Consider the following 22500-nt stretch of genomic DNA (forward strand, 5'->3'; position numbering starts at 1 on the left):
AGAGAGAGAGAGAGAGAGAGAGAGAGAGAGAGAGAGAGAGAGAGAGAGATGTGTATCTGAAGAGGTGCAGTCTAAAAGTAGGGAGATAAAATGAGAGAGTAATAGGGGAACAGAGAGAGAAAGAGAGGAGGGAGAGAATTGAGAGAGAGAGAGAGGGAGAAAGAGAGAGAGGCGGGAGAGAATTGAGAGAGAGAGAGAGGGAGAAAGAGAGAGAGGCGGGAGAGATAGACACAGCCACACACCCTCATGTGCCTACAAGCATGCCACACACACACACACACACACACACACACACACACACACACACACACACACACACACACACACACACACACACACACACACAAAAGCACATATACACATGCACACACACACACACACACACACACACACACACACACACACACACACACACACACACACACACACAAAACACACACACACACACACACACACATACACACACACACACACACACACACACACACACACACACACATATACACATGCATACACATGCATACACACACACACACACACACACACACACACACACACACACACACACACACACACACACACACACACACACACACACACACACACACACACACACACACACACACACTAGTACTTGCTGCAGCCAAGCTCTGAGATGTATTATTGCTATTAGTATAATCATGATTCTGTAGAAGGCTCTGGTTTTACACCAATCGTTTGACACATTCTTAATTAAAGACTGGACTTCTTGCAGAGGTAGATTATTGCTTTTCTGCAGATTCCTCCACAGATTTCACCTTTCTGCTGTTGTAGGAAAATTTCACCACCAGTCATCCATTTACTGCTGCCACATTTTCGAGTTGATAAAGCAGTGTATTTTTTAGCTGATTTTGCATTGTGTTGTACGGATATTTCTTTTTAAATGTTTTTTTGTAATGGTTTGGGTTTCTTTGCCTTTGTAACAGTAAAGAGATGATGACCGCAAATGGTTGGGAGAGAGATGTGGCAATCCGGAAATGACCTCCGCCCGGAATCGAACCTGGGTCCCTGACACAACAGTACAGTGCCTTAGCTGTTTGAACCACGGCCAAGGCCAAACTCTGACATTTCCATGAGGATGTCTAAAGCCTTGTGTTGTATGCCTCGTCTGAGATTCTGTGGGACTTCCTTCATTCTTCCTCTGGTTATAACTAGGGCAAGTAGGCCTATTGGATATATGTAGAGCAGTGCCATGTTACTATGTGTTATTACTCTGGGTACTATGGTGTTAGGGGTGGGCGATATGGCAAAAAATGTCATATCACAATTTTTTAACATATAATCTTGATTGCGATTTTTTTTACAAAACAAAAACAGGAGTTTTATATACTTGCAATTTATGATTACCAATTAATTAAATGTGAACACACTGATGACACTCTCATAAAGTGTACAATTGGAATGTAATAATGAAATGAATAAAAGTGAAGACAACAACCCTGAATAAGTAGACATCACTCTGATAGTGATAGTGAACATCTTCACTGCAAGACGATGTATATGTTTTCTCCACATTGGCAGATTCAAGATTAATCGACTCGAATCTATTTGAATCTACTCGATTTCAAGATTCATAATTGAATATTGCCATATCGCCCAGCCCTGCTGTATTATGTCCTAATATTAAATTATTTGCCCTAGGACAGTGTCACGGTAGCCTGTGTCATAACCATCTGATGTGTAGTCCTTTCTGTAATGCAGAATTAACCATGTTGAAGCATTTAACACCCAGACTGACAGCTAAGCGTTTTCCCTGAAGGTCTGCTGAGCGTTATCAGAACGCTAGGGACTTGAATTGGCAGTTTCATTGGGTTAGCATCCAATTTTGGCAGTTGGACCAGGATGGGAAAAAATGTTTTTTTTTTGTTATCTTCTCAGAAAGGAAACCCCAATGGCTCAAGCCGGAGTAATGAAATATTGATCTTTGTGAGAGGAGACAGATTGAAAGAGAGGAGTTGTGAGTTTGATCTTTTTCTCATGTCTTATGGTGTCTGCTGAAGAATTAAAGGGGTTCCCTGCTCTTTGGCCGCCTGGCTTTCAAGAGATGACAAAATACCTCACCAGTACGATGAGTTGCAACTTGGCCATCAGCCGATCAATTTGCGACAACTGTTTTGCTGCGAGTGTGTGGAAATAGGCATCAGAAACGGCGAGACTCTCTTTTCTCTGAGAATCTCTGGAGGAATACTGATTCATTTAAATCTACATCCAAATGTGCGAGATTTTTAGTTGCTTATTCCCAGAACTCATGCTGCCCATTCACTAATGTTACCTTTTTCATGAATACTTACCACCACCATCAAATTCTAAGTATTCATTATGACTGGAAAAATTGCACTTTTCATACATGAAAAGGGGGATCTTCTCCATGGTCCGCAATTTTGAAATTCCAAAAATAGCCTTCATGTAAAGATCACATTTGACAATAGGCAGCTCAGTTTCAACGAGCAGCATAGTTGCAGTTCCTTTTTTGACCATTTCCTGCACAGTGTCCCTTTAAGTATCGGTATCGGTACTCGATATTGGCAAGTATGGGTTTTCCAAAAAAGTGGTATCGTGCATCCCTAGTATAGTGTGTTCATCTGTCTCAGGCCATTAATCCTCTCTGCCATGCCCGTCAGTCTCTGATATTGCAGCCGGGTTGCCAGCACAAATCCTCATCTGCCCTCTCCAGAAGCTCCCTGGAGGCTGGGACATGAAATGATGGACTTGGTGTATGGGAGGCTTACTGTATATATCTCTTTTACTTCGTCTTTCTTTTTACATTCTTTTTTCAATCTCAATTGTTATGTCTCTCCATTTTTCTTTCTTTTCTTTCTTTCTTTCTTTCTTTCTTTCTTTCTTTCTTTCTTTCTTTCTTTCTTTCTTTCTTTCTTTCTTTCTTTCTTTCTTTCTTTCTTTCCCTATCTCCCACCCCTCTCTCTTTTTCTCTTGTGTGTGTTAAGGAGTCTTTGGAAGGACACGGTTCAGCTCTGATTACTCTCCAAGCAGCTGTATATCTGTCTGTCTGTCTGTCTCTCTGTCTGTCTGTCTGTCTGTCTGTCTGTCTGTCTGTCTGTCTGTCTGTCCCTCTGTCTGTCTGTCTGTCTGTCTGTCTGTCTGTCTGTCTGTCTGTCTGTCTGTCTGTCTGTCTGTCTGTCTGTTTGTCTAGTATCAGTGTTTGAAGTGGCAATATCAAGGCCTATCAAAGACCAACACAGCATACATGACATTACATTATACTGAGCTGACGCTCTTCTTTATCCAAAGCGACTTACAGACATTGCAGGCCATTGGTTACAGACCCTGGAGCGATGTGGGATTAGATGCCTTGCTCAAGGGCACTTCAGCCATGGATAGAGGCGTAGGGAGTTGCAAGGACAGGATACGAACCTGCAATCCTGTGATCTACATTCCAACTCCCCAACCACTACTTTAGCACAGCACCACTGACCGCCAACCTCAGCATGCCATGGTCAAGGGCAGGCCTCGGTTAATGCACAGGCTAGATATGGCTGCAGCCTAGGGCCCCCACCAACAAGGACACACACACAGGCTAAATATGGCTGCAGCCTAGGGGTCCCCACCTACCAGGGCCCCCACAGGCTAGATTTGGCTGCAGCCTAGGGCCCCCCACCTACCAGGGCCTCCACACAACCTAGATATGGCTGCAGCCGAGGGCCCCCCACCTACCAGGGCCTCCACAGGCTAGATATGGCTGCAGCCTAGGGCCCCCCACCTGCCAAGGGGCCCCCCACCTACCAGGGCCCCCACAGGCTAGATATGGCTGCAGCATAGGGCCCCCCACCTACCAGGGCCCCCACAGGCTAGATATGGCTGCAGCCTAGGGCCCCCCACCTACCAGGGCCTCCACAGGCTAGATATGGCTGCAGCATAGCCCCCCCCCCCCCCCAGGCTATATATGGCTGCAGCCTTGGGCCCCAACAAGCTATATATGGCTGCAGCCTAAGGGCCCCACCTACCAGGGCCTCCACGGGCTAGATATTGCGCCAAGGGGTCCCCACCAACCAGGGCCTCCACAGGTTAGATATGGCTTCAGCCTAGGGGCCCCCACCTACCAGGGGGATCTAAATTGACCGAAAGTGAAAAAATGGCTGAACTGTGACAAGATGCAATATTGAAAAAATCATATGTCGTGTTGAGTACAGTTGGAAGAGATGTTGTCCTTAATTCTTAGCTCGTAATTATGAAAGCGTGAAAGTGAAGTGAAAGCCCATTGGGAAACTCCAACTCCCATTGTCATTGTGACACAGCACTCCACAGCACACAAGTGAACACTGCACACAACGAAATTGCATTTATGCCTCACCCGTGCAAGGGGGCAGCCCTCAGTGGCGCCCCATGGGGAGCAGTGCGGTGGGACGGTACCATGCTCAGGGTACCTCAGTCATGGAGGAGGATGGGGGAGAGCACTGGTTGATTACTCCCCCCAGCAACCTGGCGGGTCGGGAGTCGAACCGGCAACCTCTGGGATGCAAGTCTGACGCCCTAACCGCTCACCCATGACTGCCCTAATTATGACACTGTCTTTGTAAATTTGTCACAAGATTTGACCTCCGGGGGCCACCCACACCAACATGCAGCCCAAGGGGCCCCAAGCCATCTTAATCCAGCCAATTCCCAAGGGGTTAGCAACCACTCACAGGACAGTGTGTCTGTAGTACAATGTCTGTTTGTCTTGAGAAATGTTTTGTCTTAAAGGGGTATGCCACTATTTTGGGGCTTAATACAGTTAAAATCGTTGGCCAGTTTTTATAAAGGTGGTAAAGTGTCTTATTTTTCATGTTCAAGCGTCTTGCTTTAAGACAAGTTAAAAGAGGGAGCATGTCGCTAGTGAAAGTCAATGGATCCGTGTAGCATGCTACGTGCTACAGTGATCCATTGACTTTCACTAGCTTAGCTACATACTCCCTCATTTAACTTGTCTAAAAGCAAGACAACGCTTAACATGAAAAATAAGACACTTTACCACTTTTATAAACCCAGGCCAACGATTTTAACTGTATTAAGCCCCAATAGTGGCATACCCCTTTAACCCATTGACGCCTAAGTCACCTGCAAAAAAGGGTACTGAATGCCTGAGCCCTTTTTAAGAAAGGCTTCACTCAGCCTATAGAAACTTAAATATCTCAGCCTCCGAAGCACATAAAAATATGTGCAAAGTTGCATTTAAACGTTAAGACCCTCATCTTTCATTAGAATATGTTCATTTATCTCAAACAAACAGAGATTTTTAAGAAAGTTGTCTCAAATCTTATGACCCTGAATGTTGCGTACTGCAGCTCCAGGCGCCAGGGCCAATGTTGCACAACGCAACATCAGGCATCAATGGGTTAAGACACTTGCATTGCTATGTGTAAACAGTACTCATTGAAGATAAGGACTGTCAATGTATAGGATAAGAAGCACTCTTTGATAATTCGGATTTGGGGAAGTGTGTTGGATGTACAAGCATAACAAGCGGTAGCAGCAAGAAGGTGTTTCCTTTTAAATCGTGTTTACAAAATTGTGTCAGTGGTTTATCAACCTGTAATAGGGTGAAAGAGATGACTGAATTCACTTGCTCCTTTGTTTTGTAGATAGTAGAATATGTATTGTCCTTTTGCAAAATTGTTCTCTGCCATTTACAGTACGTCTGACGCAGTTTCAAAAACAAAGAGACACAATAAACAAAAACATACCCCACCCCCAGGACAAAAAAACAAAATTACACAGGACAAAACCCTTTTAACCCATTGTGTCCTGGAGACACACATACGCTGCATTCAGGTTCTTGAGAATCGAGCTGTTTCATTAAAAGTGTGGGTAAGTTAGAGCTGAATGAACACATTCTAAGACAAAACGAGGGTCCTAGTCCACTATGGAACATTATCAAGTTCAATAAGCCACCTGTAAATAAGTTTTAATTATTAATAATAATAATTAATAATAATAATAATAAGTAGTAGAGGAATTCACAAAATCTGGAAAGTGTCAAACATTCCATGTGTATATTACATTAACATTATATTATTTTATATTACATTATATTACATTTACATTAGATACATGAGGTCCCATGTACACACACACACACACACACACACACACACACACACACACACACACACACACACACACACACACACACACACACACACACACACACACACACACACACACACATACACATACAGACACACTCACACACACGCACACGCACACGCACACGCACACGCACACACACACACACACACACACACACACACACACACACACACACACACACTCACTCACACACACTTTGACATGCCTGTTCTGCTGCTGCTGTGTTGGGAGGTTCACAGTGCTCTCAGGAGGGGGACAGCTAAATATTCTCCACCCAGAGACCCGGTGGTTACCACGGTGACACCCCCTCCTCCCCTTGTCGCCATGGCAGCTTGCTTTTGATGTCCTGATTCCGGAACTAGATCCCTCGTGTGGGTGTGTGTTGGTGTCTGAGTGTGTATGTTTATGTTTGTGTGTTAGTATTGTTGTGAGTGACATGGTTTTTGTAGGTGTATGATGTATGATGTGTGCATGCGTGTGTGTGTTGTTGTGGGTGTCTGTACAGGTATGTATCAGTGGTAAAGGGCTTTCACCTTTTCTCATTTGATTGCTTTGCCTCAGAGTCAAAATCACAAGTGTGAGTCGTAAAAAGCATGGAGTAAAAACCATGAATCCTAACTGCCATGACAGTAGATTGTAAAGAAAGTTAGGAAGTTGTGACTCGACCTGGGTTGGCATCTTTTATTGTATCGCTCTCCGTCTTGGTGTGTGTGTGTGTGTATGTGTGTGCTTGTGCGTATATGTTACCATGCAGGAGAAACTGAATACCGTGCATGCGTGTGTGCGTGCGTACATGTGTGGTTACTTGTGTCTTGTATAGTGTCACACACACACACACACACACACACACACACACACACACACACACACACACACACACACACACACACACACACACACACACACACACACACACGGAGAGGGAGAGAGAGAGAGAGAGAGAGAGAGAGAGAGAGAGAGAGAGAGAGAGAGTGAGAGAGAGAGCATGTATGAATGTATGTATGTATGTGTTTATTGTTGTTTTTTGTTTGTTTGTTTTTTTTGGCGTCATGTGTATCAGTGTTGTGTGTATGTGGCAGCTATGTATGTCCAAGACAAATTTCCTTCGGGACCATTAAAAGAATCTTGAATCTTGAATCTTGAATCTTGAAGTGGGGGCATTGGGTCATTCTGTGTTCTTTGTCATTAATAGGTCAGTAAGCAGGCACTAACATACCGTTTCTCAACAGGGGCTCTACGGTCCCTTAGGCTTAGGGGGCGTTAGGGAAGCCTGGGGAGTAGGGGGGCATTGAGAAAGATACAGCTGAGGGGTGGATGAGGTCGGTGCTCAGTGGCCATTAGGAAGCATTTGTCTACTTATTTTCTTAATACTAAGGGGTGTTGACAGGCTTATGATGAGGTCAAGAGGGCGTTGGAAGGTTCATAACAAGGTCAAGAGGGCGTTGGAAGATTTATGAGGTGGTCAAGGGAGCGGTTGCTCAAACAAGGTTGAGGACCAACCACTGCACTAACACCAAGTGTTCTCTACTGTGCTCGCATGTAGGGAAGGGAGTGAATGTGCTGTTCCACCATTGTGTACAAGTGAATAGGCATTCTGGTGGATAAAAATGGAAGGTACTTCATCAGGTACTTCATCAGTGTTTGGACACACGCACACGCACGCACACGCACACGCACACGCACACACACACACACACACACACACACACACACACACACACACACACACACACACACACACACACACACACACACACACACACACATCCTTTCAGTGTGGCCTCATTAGTCTTTTAGTGGTGTATTGTGTGGCCAGCATTACAAAGCCCTGTAATGGGAGGGGTTTAACTGAAGCGGTAAATCTGGCTCAGTGTACTGTAGGCTATTATTTACCTCAGTTGTAGAGAGTTACTTGTACACAATCCCTGGTGCTGAACAAAAAGATTACGTATTTTCTGAAAAAAGGTTCGCACACTCCTTTGGATTTTTTTCTTCTTTAAGTTATTTTTTCTTCTTTTTACTCATTCATTCAATGGCAATGACGTTTCGACCTCTCTGTCTTCCTCAGATTCAATGACAAACTTGAGGAAGACCGAGAGGTCGAAACGTCATTGCCATTGAATGAATGAATAAAAAGAAGAAAAAGTAACTTAAAGAAGAAAAAAATCCAAAGGAGTGTGCAAACCTTTTTTCAGAAAATATTATTTACCTCAGGCCTTGGTTTTCAGTATAACTCTCCAGTATACTGCTCTGCCTGCCTTACAAAGCCATTTTCCAGGATTACATATCTTGTCAAAGCGGTGTTGAGACTGGAAATTGACTTTATAACAGTCTCTTTCTGTCTTGTGAATGCAAATCTTATCCTGCGTCTATACCCATCTACCCAAGTTTGTGGCGGTGGTGGCTCAGGTGGTAGGGGAGCCGTTCGGCAACCCAAAGGTTACAGGTTCAAGCCCCGCTATGCCTGACCCCATCGATGTGTCCTTGAGCAAGATACTTAACCCCAAGTTGCTACTGGTGATAGGGTGGTACCCTGTGTGGCAGGCACTGCCACTGGTGTGTGAATGTGACTGTGAATTGGTGAATGTGAGGCATACAATGTAAAGCGCTTTTAGAGCTCAAAGGACTGATGTCCATTTACTATTTAAAAACTCCACAGAGGAGCACAAGCAGAAAGCAGAAAGTAGAAATGATGTATAACAGCTCTATTTATTTGTTATGTTCAAGGTTCACATGGGAACTCGTCTTGTCTTTGTATGGCAGAGTAAGACACTAGAGTGTGAGAAAGTGCTTGACAGAATGTAATTACAGACGATTTAAACGTGTGGTTCCATTCGGGGTATGGTTGTTCACGTTTTAAAAAAAATCTTAACTTTAAATACAATTCCAATAATATTTAGAGTATTTATTTTTTGTAAAATGTAAACAAACCATACCTATCCCCATTAAAATAGGATCTCGGAAAGGGCTGAACAAAAAATGCAACATTGTCGGGTAGCATGAGCAATACAATTGCATGCTGAAATTGGTCAGCATTCTCCTTTAACATGAACACACACTATAGGTGTGTGTGTGTGTGTGTGTGTGTGTGTGTGTGTGTGTGTGTGTGTGTGTGTGTGTGTGTGTGTGTGTGTGTGTGTCTGTCTGTCTGTCTGTCTGTCTGTCTGTCTGTCTGTCTGTCTGTCTGTCTGTCTGTCTGTCTGTCTGTCTGTCTGTCTGTCTGCTTGCCTGTGACTGTGACTGTGTGTGTGTCTCTGTCTGTCTGGGTCAACATTTGTGTGGATATGTATATTTATGTGTTCCTATTTTCAGTTCTATATTGAGTTGGTCTGTTCTATATTTGTACTTGCCAGTTTTGTGGCCTGTCTCTCTGCTTCACTCTTCTCCACTATCTGTCACTCAGTATGGTGGGCTGTTTGGGTTAGTGTTAAACCACAGGAAGTAAATCTAGGCTTGGGCAGCGCCATTTCCTGTTGCTGATATGCTGCAGACTGAGGTTTCTGTGGTCACATTAGGCTCGTTCGTGACGAAGCAGTACTGCTTTTGCTAAGCAGCGAGCATGCACACTTTGCCAGTTTGATGCATTCTGGTTAGAAAATTCATGCCCACTGCCTAGCAAAAGCAGCACTGCTTCGTCACGAACGAGCCCAGTACCATGGCCTACACAGTAACTGCCATTCATTGGCTGCCTGCCATCAGTTGGAAACCACCGCTCGACCAATCAAATTACTGATTACATGAATGATGTTATTATTCCGCACACATTGATTAGAATTATTGTGCATTCGCTCTGGGAATTAAGGTAAATACCAAATGCGGACATGGGAAACACACATGAACGCCACCCACGTGGTAGGCTATTTACCACTGGAAAACTCGTTGAAAATGTTCATACGCAAGTTTCCGAGACTCGTAAATATGAGTTTCCGAGAGCACGCGAATGCACAATTAGATAGAGGTTTTTGTGAGTTTCAAGATATTTCATGGCAAGTCTGCCAGCCTACAAGGTGCTTTGTCTTTTATACACATTCACTATTTCCCTTGTCAATGAGCCTTGGTAGTGTGTCAGTCTAATTAGTCACGGCCAGTGATTGGATACTCCACAGAGTTCACCAAAGAGTATCCAATCACTGGGCGTGACTACGAAGGCTGACACACTTTGAAGGGTGCACACTAGACATTGGGAAACGGCCATTATCTTTTATAAACCCAGAGCTTCCTGGAACCTTTTCGTCTTTAATAAAGTTTGTAATGTTCTCATTACCCCTCCTCACCTCCGCCTGTCCTCAGAGTTAATTCATGATTGATGCCGGTGCGCCCTCCCGCACAGCCTTGTGGGTAATGGAATGTTGGGGGCCATTACTTTCGGAGGGAAATGGGCTTTCCTTAGCGTGACTTTGAAAGTAGAGCGGCAAATATGGGATCAGCGCGCTCGCTTCCATTTATTTATTTTATTCTGTCTTTCTTTCTGCCTCCTTTTACTCTTTCCTTCTCCTCCTTACCCCCCCCCTCTCTCTCTCCTCTCTCTCTCTCTCTCTCTCCTCTCTATCTCTCTCGCTCTCTCTCGCTCTTGCTCTCGCTCTCTCGCTCTTTCTCTCTCTCTCTCTCTCTCCTCTCTATCTCTCTCGCTCTCTCTCGCTCTTTCTCTCTCTCTCTCTCTCTCTCTCTCTCTTTATGCTGTGTATAATTTCACCTTATCTCTGGCTTCTACCCCCCCCTCTCTCTGTATCTATCTATCTCTTGCTCACTCTTTCTCTCTCTCTTTTTGTGTTGTGTATCATTTCACCTTACCTCTGCCTATCTATCTTGCTCTATCTATCTGTTTGTCCTTTTCTCTCCCTATCTCTCCATCTGTCCCTCTCCTTCTTCCGAAGGTGGTGTAAATATTTGGGCCATCACGCCAGAGGAGCGCACCAAGCATGATCGGCAGTTTGACTCCCTCACCCCTACGCTTGGATATGTCTCAGGTTGGTGTATGCACACACATCACCATCATCATCATCATCATCATCGTCATCACACAGACACACATACAAACACACACCATCATCATCATCACACACACGCGCGCGCACACACACACACACACACACACACACACACACACACACACACACACACACACACACACACACACACACACACACACACACACCATCATCATGATCACCCCCCCCCCAACCACACACACACACACACACACACACACACACACACACACACACACACACACACACACACACACACACACACTGTCTGTCTGTGTGTATCTCTCTCTCTCTCTCTTAATATGAAATATACTTGCTCTGTTTACACATGTTACTATTCAAAAACGCCTAGAATGTAATGTACTGTATGGTGACTTATCTATTATGTATATCCAAAAGCTAATTTTTCATTTTCTGTGGTTTCTCCTGGTGGGTTGTTGTTAATGACAACAGTTACTCAAAAAGATGAAGTCAAGTAGAGATAATGCACCCTGGGAAGCAGATGGTGGGAAAGCTGCTGCCAAAATTAACTACCGTGACACTTTGTTTTTTGTTTAGGCATTTATTATCTGGCAGCCAGCATGGTTTTAGAGTAGAAGCTAAGAAAATAATTCCAAGCTGTCCCCCCCCCACCCCACCCCCGCCCCGCATAAGTTTGATTTTTCATTATTCTTATTTTTGGGCAAAAACATTGCTCATGAAAATGTTTTCCCCCTGTATCTGCTGACATAGTTGAGGACAGTCAGACCCAGTTTTCTCAGGATAAAGCCGTTTGGGAGGCGTGCAGTACAACTATAGGGAGTATCATCAGAGATTTTTTTAGGAAGGGAGATATGTCAGAATCGTTAGGTGTCCACAGAAATTAACGATGAAGATTCGTAACGCAAATATGGCGTCTACCCGCACATCTCCCGCCTTTCTGGCAACATCAACCAACTGCCTGCTGAGCTCCGTTGCCATTCATCCAATCATGTAGCTGCATCAGCGCACGCAAATTGTTGCGCATGCTCAGTTGTGAAAAGCTGTCACTCTTGTGCCGTTGTGGAACTACTGCGCCTGCGCAGTGTCAAAAAAAACGTGAGAAAAGTGGCTTAAAAAGCTTTATTTTGACTCGCATGACACAACCAAGCAGTCTAGATTGCTCAAGTTTTCACGGCGGTTTCAACCATATGGTTTTCACAACCGCTAGGTTCCCTCCCGACCTGTACTCAGTTTCCACATTCATTTTTTCCATTGACTCTCAGATCTGGTCTCACTAATAGCACGCCGAAGGCGTCAACAAGATGGCGGCGACTGTCCCGTCTCAACCTACACTGTCTCTGGTATCATCCACATGAACCTTTCTGTGGTGATAGTTAAACAAGCAGTGATAGGTGACGTGAAAGCCTGACTGGGAATCTCCAACTTCCATTGTCATTTTGACACAGCACTCCACAGCACACAAGTTAAACAAGCAGTGATAGGTGACGTGAAAGCCCGACTGGGAATCTCCAACTTCCATTGTCATTGTGACCCAGCACTCCACAGCACACAAGTGAAAACTGCACACTGCACACAACTAAAATGCATTTATGCCTCACCTGTGCAAGGGAGCAGCTCTCTATGGTACCTCAGTCATGGAGGAGGATGGGGGAGAGCACTGATTAATTACTCCCCCCAACAACCTGGCGGGTCGGGAGTAGAACCGGCAACCTTTGGGCTCCAAGTCTGACGCCCTAACCGCAGTTCACTTCACACCCTGACAATCCGGCATCACTCCTCATTACACACATGCTGAATCAGAAATTTGTCTGCTTGATTCTCCGCTCATCCACTATACCGACTACAAATTACTAGGGGTGTAAATCACAGCCTCCATGATGACAATATTCAATATTGATTTACTAAGGCAGCGATTCGATTATTTTCGATACTTTTCGTGCCCCACGATATGATAGGATTCGATTCAATCATCAGACGTAGGACCGATGCCTCGATACACATGGGTTATTATTTACACCCCCACAAATTACTCCACACTACACAACATTACATCACTGTACAACTGGCATTTATTCAGAGGTGTCAAGTAAAGTTCCAGACACACTTTCCTATAAACCCTTGCTGTCTCCAATGGATTTTGATATTTGCCGAAACTGAGATTAGCATCATTATTTTTAATCGATATCTATATCTAATACAACATTATTTAAAAAAAAAATCTGTATAAAGGATAACCATCTGCACTGTGAGTGTTCCACAAGGCTTTCACAGATACAAGATGTAAGTTAGTGAGCTCTATTAAGTTGTACAGTATCCTGCAGGCAGCAATGACTTGACTGACTTGACTTGAAAGCTTTAATGTCCTTAAAAAAGGCAATTTGTGTTACAGCACAGCAGAATGACATAAAAACAGATGGGCCTACAATAAAAGACACATACCGTACAACAAAATAAATAGCTAGACATATAAGTTAATAAATACATAAATAAATACAGACCACAGGTCAAATGCATTCGATACACTGCTACAAAGTAAAAAGAGGTCGATTGTGCATCAGAACAAATATGAATGTCCGTAATGTCAAGAATGTATCTCCCACATCCTGTTCAATTCGTTAATTGCCATGGGGATGAAGGAGTTCTTTGCTCTATCCCAGAAGTAGCGAGAGAGCTTGTACACTTCACCCTCTCGGAGCCTGAGCTCATTTCAGCTGCTGTAGCCCCACAAAGCACCTGCTCTTATTAGGGAGGGGTGTTATTTGATGAAAATGTTCAGATTCAACTTTAGCCCAGATTTTCTTATGCTACCATGTCTTAGGAATACATTGATGTAAAAATTTTGAAAATCAAGCCCGAAAACCCCCCCCTACCCCAGAAATTACTTTTTAACCCCCAAAACGCCTGTTTTTGTGCTAATTGTCTATAGTTCCCAATGTTTTATGAGGTACAGAGTAAAAATATGTCCATGCTGGATCATCTAATGGCATTTCATGTGGCATGCCATGCTGGAGGTGTACTTTGAGCAAAAAAAAGTCAAATGTCAAGGTCAAAGGTCATCAATATGGTCTTAAATGCCTATTTTCTGCCATTTTTCCATGGTTCCCCATCTTTTATGGAGTGCAGAATAGAAATAAGTTCATGCTGGGCTATTGAATGGTATTTCATGTACCATGCCATACTTCAAGTGAGCAGCAAAATGTGTAGTGTCAGTCCTACTTAAGGTCAAAGGTCACGAAAATGGTTTAAAATGCCTATTTTTCATGTTTCAGTGTAGAAAGTTAGCTAAGGGCACTTAAATGGCTACTTATGTGGTATGCCAATATTTTACACAATGCAATATCTTATTTCCAGGTTATATTGAGGGTTAAAGTAATCAAAATTGCTTAAAAATAGAATATGAATATGAATATAGAATATAGCCTCTTTGTACCGATGCGCCCACCTACATTCCATGATCAGTTCAGACCCAATCAGACTTTGCTGGAATGACTCAACAACATCATAATAACATTGATATGAGAGCCTTAGATAAGAGATTAAGACTTGGTCATTACAATTTTGAGGACAATAAGGTTAAAACATGCGCTCTGCGCAAAGGGGTAAACGCATTGTCTCTTTTATGTCACAATGATCAGAGTGGATCACTTTTGTATCATCAGCCTGTCCAGTTAGGAAGCAACACTGCGAGTCTATTTGACTACTGTTATGCAAATTTAACAAATAGTGGGTAGAAATGGTAAAGGTAATATAAACAAGCCCCAAAACAGAGTTATCCTGTAGGTGGTGGCACAGCCTATCTCTCCTTTTCCATCCTCCATTCTGGCTGTTTTTTAGGTCACATGCATGTTTTTCAGTGTCCCACCCCTGGAGTTACCATGGGTTGGTGTCTATCACCCACTAAATTTGCTCAGCTGTTATTCATCCAAGATACCACATCAATGTGTGCTGTGGCAAGAAGCAGAGTGTCCAGAGCATGGACGAGATACCAAGAGACATGCCTTTACACCAGGGGACGTATAGGAACGGTTTTAAAACTTAGAAGCGGGATCACCATCTCCCTCCTTGGGACAGGTGGCACAGGAAAAGCACTGCTAGAGCCCTGAAAAATGAGGTTTGCAGGGTACTGATGTGCATGTTTCTGCTCAACTGGTCAGAAAGTCTTCATGAAGTCTGTTTGAGGGCCTGGTATCCACAAGTGAAGCCTATGCTTACAAAGAGGCAAAGAGCAATTTGCATGAACCAAAAAACATCAAGAAAGGCACATTCACCATTGGTAACATTGATGCTGTTGTTGTTAATTTTTCTTCACATGTGAAACTTCAGTTATGATGGAAGAGGGTATTGGCCCTGAATAATAAACCGATATTACAATTTTCTAAGCATAGTAGCAACATGTAGATCTGATTTGAAATTGGTGCCATGCACATAAAGTTCACTGATTTATTGTTTTCACTTGGGTCATCCAACTTGCTTGACCTTTGTCTCTTGTGATTAGAACAGTCAAAAGCTAGATCAAAAGTGTGTTATTATTACAGGTTTATTCATTTTCACATTTGTTTTTTTTCGTGAAAAACGGTTTCAAGATAGCACCCCCCATCAATATTTTGTAACCTTTGACCTGTATTATGACCTTGAACCATTGTACTTGCATAGTTCAAAGACCTAAGATCATTAAATGGACCATTATGAACATAATCTATGTGTTGTACTGTCAGCAACCCAATGACACAATTTTTCCCTTAAAAATCGATATTTTGTAACCTTTGACCTTACTTATGACCTTGACATTGTACTTGCATATTTCAAAGTACAACTGTGGTATGATATGCCACATGTAAGATCATAAAATTGCTAATATGGGAAATAATTTGTGCATTGTACTGGAACAGCAGTTGAAAAACACATATTTTCTCCTTAAAATCGATATTTTGTAACCTTTGACCTCTATTATGACCTTGACATTGTACTTATATAGCTCAAAGTTCTACTGTGATATAGCATCACACATTTTAGACTATTAAATGGGAAATCATGAACATACTCATTTGTAGTTCTGGGATAACTGTGGATAAACTGGCAAAATAGGCGAAAAACGCATCTTTTTGGGTGGGAAAAGTAATTTCTGGGGTAGGGGGGGGTTTTTGGAAGATTTTTTCAAAAAAATTACACAGCAGTGTTTCAAACATGTGGTAGCATCAGAAAATCAGGGCTATTGTGGTATTTGGTATTTACACCCCCCCCTACTGTTATTTTTACTCCTTCCACCGCACTAACCTCCTTTTCAGTGAGAACTGAAATGTGTATGGACATACACCGTTTTGCAACAAAACTCTTCAATTGTATAATCTAGCATGCATAATGTGTGTGTGTGTGTGCATGTGTGCATGCGTGTGTGCGTGCATGCATGTGTGCATGGGTGCATGCATGGGTGATTGCATGGGTGCGTGCGTGCGTGTGTGGCCATGTGTTGCCGTTTGTGCGTGTGCGTGCGTGCGCGTGTGTGTGCGTGCGTGTGTGTGTGCATGCATGGATGCGTCTCTGTGCATTGATTCCATCAGTTCCATCATGTGTCAAAGAATGATTGCAAAGATTTTCCTAGTTCTAACCAGGCTGGGCTTAGTTCTAGGCCGTATCTGAATGAGGCACTCCATGGTCTAGTTCTACTTCTACAGGAGCATCATGCCTTAGAAGAGGCATGCTCAGAGGGTAAAGCGTCCGTCTGTCACTTTATACTGAGGGGTTGATCCACCTGCCTTGAGTATTCATTACGACTCACTGACTCACATCTGCTCGCGTGTCATTTGTGGCAGGGGGACTTGAAGGGATCCGCGACTGACACATCTGTTTTTAGAGCCAGAGATGGAAGAAATACTAGATAGAAGAATATAGAAGAGAGTTACTGGAAGAAATACTAGATAGAATATATAGGAAAGTTGCTGCTGCTGTCTTGATTCCTAGAGCTGGCATGCAGTCACGTGCGTGCGTGCGGTGTTTGCATTGCACCTTGTCTGGGAACAGCCAGTCTGTCACTTTGTGTATATACACAGGGACCTGTTTATAGGACAACACAGGTGGAGCTATATTTACCAGGAGAGAGAGAGAGAGAGAGAGAGAGAGAGAGAGAGAGAGAGAGAGAGAGAGAGAGAGAGAGAGAGAGAGACAGAGAGAGAGAGAGAGAGACAGAGAGAGAGAGAGAGAGATTTTAAATAAAGCACTTTTAAAAATCAGAGAGAGAGAGATAGACAGACAGACAGACAGACAGACAGACAGACAGACAGACAGACAGACAGACAGACAGACAGAGAAATGAAGAAAGCAGAGGGAAGAGGCAGAAATAAATGTATTAAGTGTAGTTAGAGACGCAGGTTGTCAGTTGAGTGGACATTGTGCTTTTTTTGATTGATGATACACGTATATCCAACTTATACTCTCTGCCTTTCTTCCTCTCTGTCTAAATCCATTTATCTTTTCTCCATCCCTTCCCCTCCCTCTCTATCTCTCTCTCTCTCTCTCTCTCTCTCTCTCTCTCTCTCTCTGACTCACAGGAGAACAGGCGCGGAAGTTCTTCCTCCAGTCAGGGCTTCCTGCTTCAGTGCTGGCGGAGATCTGGTGAGTAAACTGACCTGGAAACAGCTGCAGCCGTAGCAACTGCTTTGCCATGGCGACGCATCGCACCTGGAGAGCTGATCCCAGGTCTCGTTGCTCCCTTTACCCAGAAAAAAGAAATGCTCAATTATAGCTACTGAAGTATTGTACTGACTGGGTAGACTTTTGGAGACCAGCCTTGGATTTAGGTTTTTATGAACAACGGGCTACAATTTCTCGGGCATGCTGCCTGAAACCTGGTGCAATTTAACTTTCATTTACCTGCCGAAAAGACAAAGTCCAAGTCAGGTCACGAGTAAGTAAGTAAATAAGTTTAATTTATAAAGCGCATTTAAACAGCAGAACTGACCAAAGTGCCGTACAGTGTCAGACTAAAATACTAAAATTAAGCAATACTAAGAATTTGATTAAAAACAAGACAAAGTCAACAGTAAGAATAAAACACATAAGATACAAAAGGCCTTCCACAGTGAATAAAAAGGCAAGATAAAATTACATGGATAAAGATAAATAAGTAAATAAAAATAAGAAAAAAACAGAAAAAAAGGATGAAACTAGGAAGCAAAGACGAATGTGTAGAAATGTGTTTTAAGTCTGGATTTAAAAGTAGTGGCTGTAGGAGCAGATCTGATGTCAGGGGGCAAAGTATTCTAGAGACGAGGAGCTGCCACAGCAAATGAGCGGTTCCCCCTGGTTTTGAGGCGGGACCGGGGAACGTGAAGGAGACCTTTGTCGGCAGATCGAAGGTACATGGGAGCGGAGCGGTGCTGAAGCATGTCAGAGATGTAAGTAGGGGCCAGACCATGAAGTGACTTAAAAACCAGAAGTAAAATTTTAAATCGAATCCTAAAACAAATGGGGAGCCAGTGCAAGGAGGAGAGGACGGGGGAGATGTGTTCGTACTTCTTTGTGCCTGTTAAAAGCCTGGCCGCAGCATTCTGGACCAACTGCAGTCGAGCTAGCTGGCATTGGGGTAGGCCAAAGTAAAGGGCATTGCAGTAGTCCATCCGAGATGTTATGAAGGCGTGGATGACTGTTTCAAAATCTTGAAAGGACAGCAAGGGCTTGAGCCGGGTGATTACTCTTAGCTGATGGAAGCTACTTTTAATAACAGAATTAATCTGTTTCTTAAAATGGTAAAAAGGGTAAAAAGGGTATAGTAGTAGCATTCAGACGCTAAAGCTGCCTGAGGTAATCAAAAGTGTGACTTCACGTGGGATGACAGAGAGTTAAAACGTTCATATGATTTCAAGCACAGGATAAGTGTGATAATAATAATAATAAATAATACATCAATTTTGTATAGCGCTTTTCTAAATACCCAAAGACGCTTTACAGAACATGTAACATAAAACAAAAACATTCAACAAAGACATTCAAAGACATACAGAGACTAAAACACAACACAACGGCAATGGAAAGTTCTTTTTTTGTCCATAAATCATGACGGTATGAGGCCCCCTGGCCAACACTAGGTGCGATCTCAGTTTGGTGCCCTCTGCAGACAACTCTAAAGATTGTAGGGAGATAGACAGACAGACAGACAGACAGACAGACAGACAGACAGACAGACAGACAGACAGACAGACAGACAGACACATAGTCAGACAGACAGACAGACAGACACACAGACACACACACACACAGACAGACAGACAGACAGACACACACACACACAGACAGACACACAGACAGATGCTTGAGGTAGTGAGGTGGATGTTGGCCAGTATAAAGTGTTTGTGCGCGTGTATGTGCGTGTGCGTGTGCGTCTGCGCCTGTGTGTGCGTGCTAGTTTGGCATCTCTGATGGTCCTGAAGCTAATGATGAGACATGGTGGTGACGGGTGGTCAACTCATTTGGGAAATTGGAATAATCACAATCACTACCTCCTGCCTTCTTCTATGCAAAACATGCACACACAGTATGCGCGCGTACACACACACACACACACACACACACACACACACACACACACACACACACACACACACACACACACACACACACACACACACACACACACACACACACACACACACACACACACACACACACATAAGGTTGTTACCGTAAGCTCTCTTTTTGATACTGTGACTTTGAGGTGTGATCTGGGTGGTCTCCAATGCTGTGTTGAGTCACTGTAGATCTGATCTAAGGTCAGTCTAATCAGCAATTACCACAAGACACCAGATACTGCAGTGACCGCACACACGCACGCACGCATGCACGCACGCACGCATGCACGCATGCACGCATGCACGCGCAGACATGCACATGCTCACACATGCACATGCTCACACAGATAGAAACGCGCGCACACACACACACACACACACACACACACACACACACACACACACACACACACACACACACACACACACACACACACACACACACACACACACACACACACACATAAGGTTGTTACCGTAAGCTCTCTTTTTGATACTGTGACTTTGAGGTGTGATCTGGGTGGTCTCCAATGCTGTGTTGAGTCACTGTAGATCTGATCTAAGGTCAGTCTAATCAGCAATTACCACAAGACACCAGATACTGCAGTGACCGCACGCACGCATGCACGCACGCATGCACGCACGCACGCATGCATGCACGCACGCATGCACGCGCAGACATGCACATGCTCACACATGCACATGCTCACACAGATAGAAATGCGCACACACACACACACACACACACACACACACACACACACACACACACACACACACACACACACACACACACACACACACACACACACACACACACACACACACACACACACACACACACGCGCACATATGCACACATACTCAAATACTCAAACACATATAACCAAGCACACAGACACGCACACACAGGCGCACACACGTACCTAACACACACACTTGCACTCTCTCTCTCTCTCTCTCTCTCTCTCTCTCTCTCTCTCTCTCTCTCTCTCTCTCTCTCTCTCTCTCTCTTTCTCTCTCTCTCTACGGTAATGCAATCTGATCTCTTGTCATCTCAATGACTACTTTATTGATTGATTGATGAATGAATGCAAATGCGCCAACCTGTCTGGGTCTGCAACTAGAGGGTGGTGTAAGATAAAAGCGTTCGGGCATGCCTGCGTGCCTGCCTGCGTGCCTGCCTGCCTGTGTGTGTGTGTGCATGTGTGCGTGTGTATGTGCGTGTCTGTGCCTGTTCACGTGCTTGGCTTGTGCATGTGTGTGTGGATTAGAGTAGAGAATATTTGCCCGTTATACCACGACAGTCTGGAATCTCCCATTGTGACGCACTAAATTGGGTGTTGATTAACTGTCTATATATGCACACCTGAAGTAGTCCCACTATTAGGTCACTTTTCTGACCGCATAACTCCAGTGTATCAATGCGCCAAGGCACGCACGTTCATAAATTACACACAAAAAAGTTGCAAGCATTACGCGCTGAATTGACACATGTTGCATCGCGCGTCTGGAAACACCAGCAATGTATAATGAATCTGGAGCAAGTCTTAGTAGGCCTAATCAAATGTCAAACATGTTTATTTCTCACAACTGACCATCACAAACGTCAACTTTGTGATAGAGAGAGAGAGAGAGAGAGAGAGAGAGAGAGAGAGAGAGAGAGAGAGAGAGAGAGATTCCCTGCGCAAAGGGACGCCCGATTCACGTGGTGGTAGCGTTGATCAGTTGAGAGAGTAGCGTAACTTGTGGAAAGTATGGGATATTTTCGGATCAATAGGCCTAACTATGGGAACGTAGTGGAAAATAAATCAAGGGGAGTTTCCTATGGGAGGAGAGCAGATTGACGAGGTGCCTGTTTTGATAAAGTTAATGGCGAGGCGAGGCATTTAGAATGTCGCTAAGATACGCGGGGTATTTTTTTAATCTATTGAGATCTGTACATTTGTAGGAATCATGCCAACTGTAGCATAATCTTGTGGGCAAGTCAGACGCGCCCATATATCGGATGGGTAGAACATTGAGGCGACTGACTTGACAACCAAATGCGATAGAATTAACGACTGGCTCTTGACTTGACAACCGAATGCGATAGAACTGACGACGGTGTCTTGGCCATAGCAACCTTCAATTTAGAATTAGTAACGGCAGTTCGCCAGAAAGTTATGAAAGGAACCTTCTTGTGGCGGAAGGAAGTAGTTATACAGAAAACCTTTGTTTTGGCCATTAAAGCATCAAAATAATTTCTCAAATAAATTTCAGACAGTGTGGCAACCGTGGTATAAGCGGGGTAATTGACTTCACGGTGTTCGTATAACAGGAAAAATAATGCACACCGATATAAATAATGCACACTCCGCTTCGCGTCGTGGCCGCATCACCACCTAGGTGTGCATTATTTTTCCTGTTATACGCACACTGTGTCGTCAATTATCCCTTACATAGCGTGTGTCTGTGTGTGTACGGTATACAGCACAGTTAGGTGAGGAAAGGCTTAAAAGATGAAGCACCAGCATCCTTGGAATGAAGCCTGTAAGTGTACACCGGAAACAACCAAAGCGATCAAGTAGCCAAAGTCATTGAAGAAGTTTCGCCATGGATTTGTGTTTTCAGTGCGTGTGTGTGTGTGTGTGTGTGTGTGTGTGTGTGTGTGTGTGTGTGTGTGTGTGTGTGTGTGTGTGTGTGCACGTGCGTGCGTGCGTGCGTGTGTGCACCACCGTTTGCTTGCCGGATCGTTTCTCATTTAGCTGAGACATTTGCACTCTGCTCATCTCTCTAATTAAATGTGTTTTTTTTTACTCCCTCTTTTAGTCTCATCTGAATTGGAACAAGCTGCTTTCCAC

At 43.9% G+C, this 22500-nt stretch overlaps 1 protein-coding gene across 1 annotated transcript in view; it reads left to right on the plus strand.

Annotated features, from left to right (window-relative positions):
• The window catches only part of itsn2a (intersectin 2a), a 135755-nt gene that overhangs the window by 22011 nt on the left and 91244 nt on the right, over positions 1-22500 (plus strand). Inside the window, exons 3-4 of the mRNA XM_063222197.1 lie at positions 11001-11093; positions 17642-17705. Of these exons, the coding sequence (XP_063078267.1) occupies positions 11001-11093; positions 17642-17705 (157 nt within the window). The remainder of the gene's footprint in view (positions 1-11000; positions 11094-17641; positions 17706-22500) is intronic.

Source organism: Engraulis encrasicolus, chromosome 18, assembly GCF_034702125.1.
Source record: "Engraulis encrasicolus isolate BLACKSEA-1 chromosome 18, IST_EnEncr_1.0, whole genome shotgun sequence".
Lineage (NCBI taxonomy): Eukaryota > Metazoa > Chordata > Actinopteri > Clupeiformes > Engraulidae > Engraulis > Engraulis encrasicolus.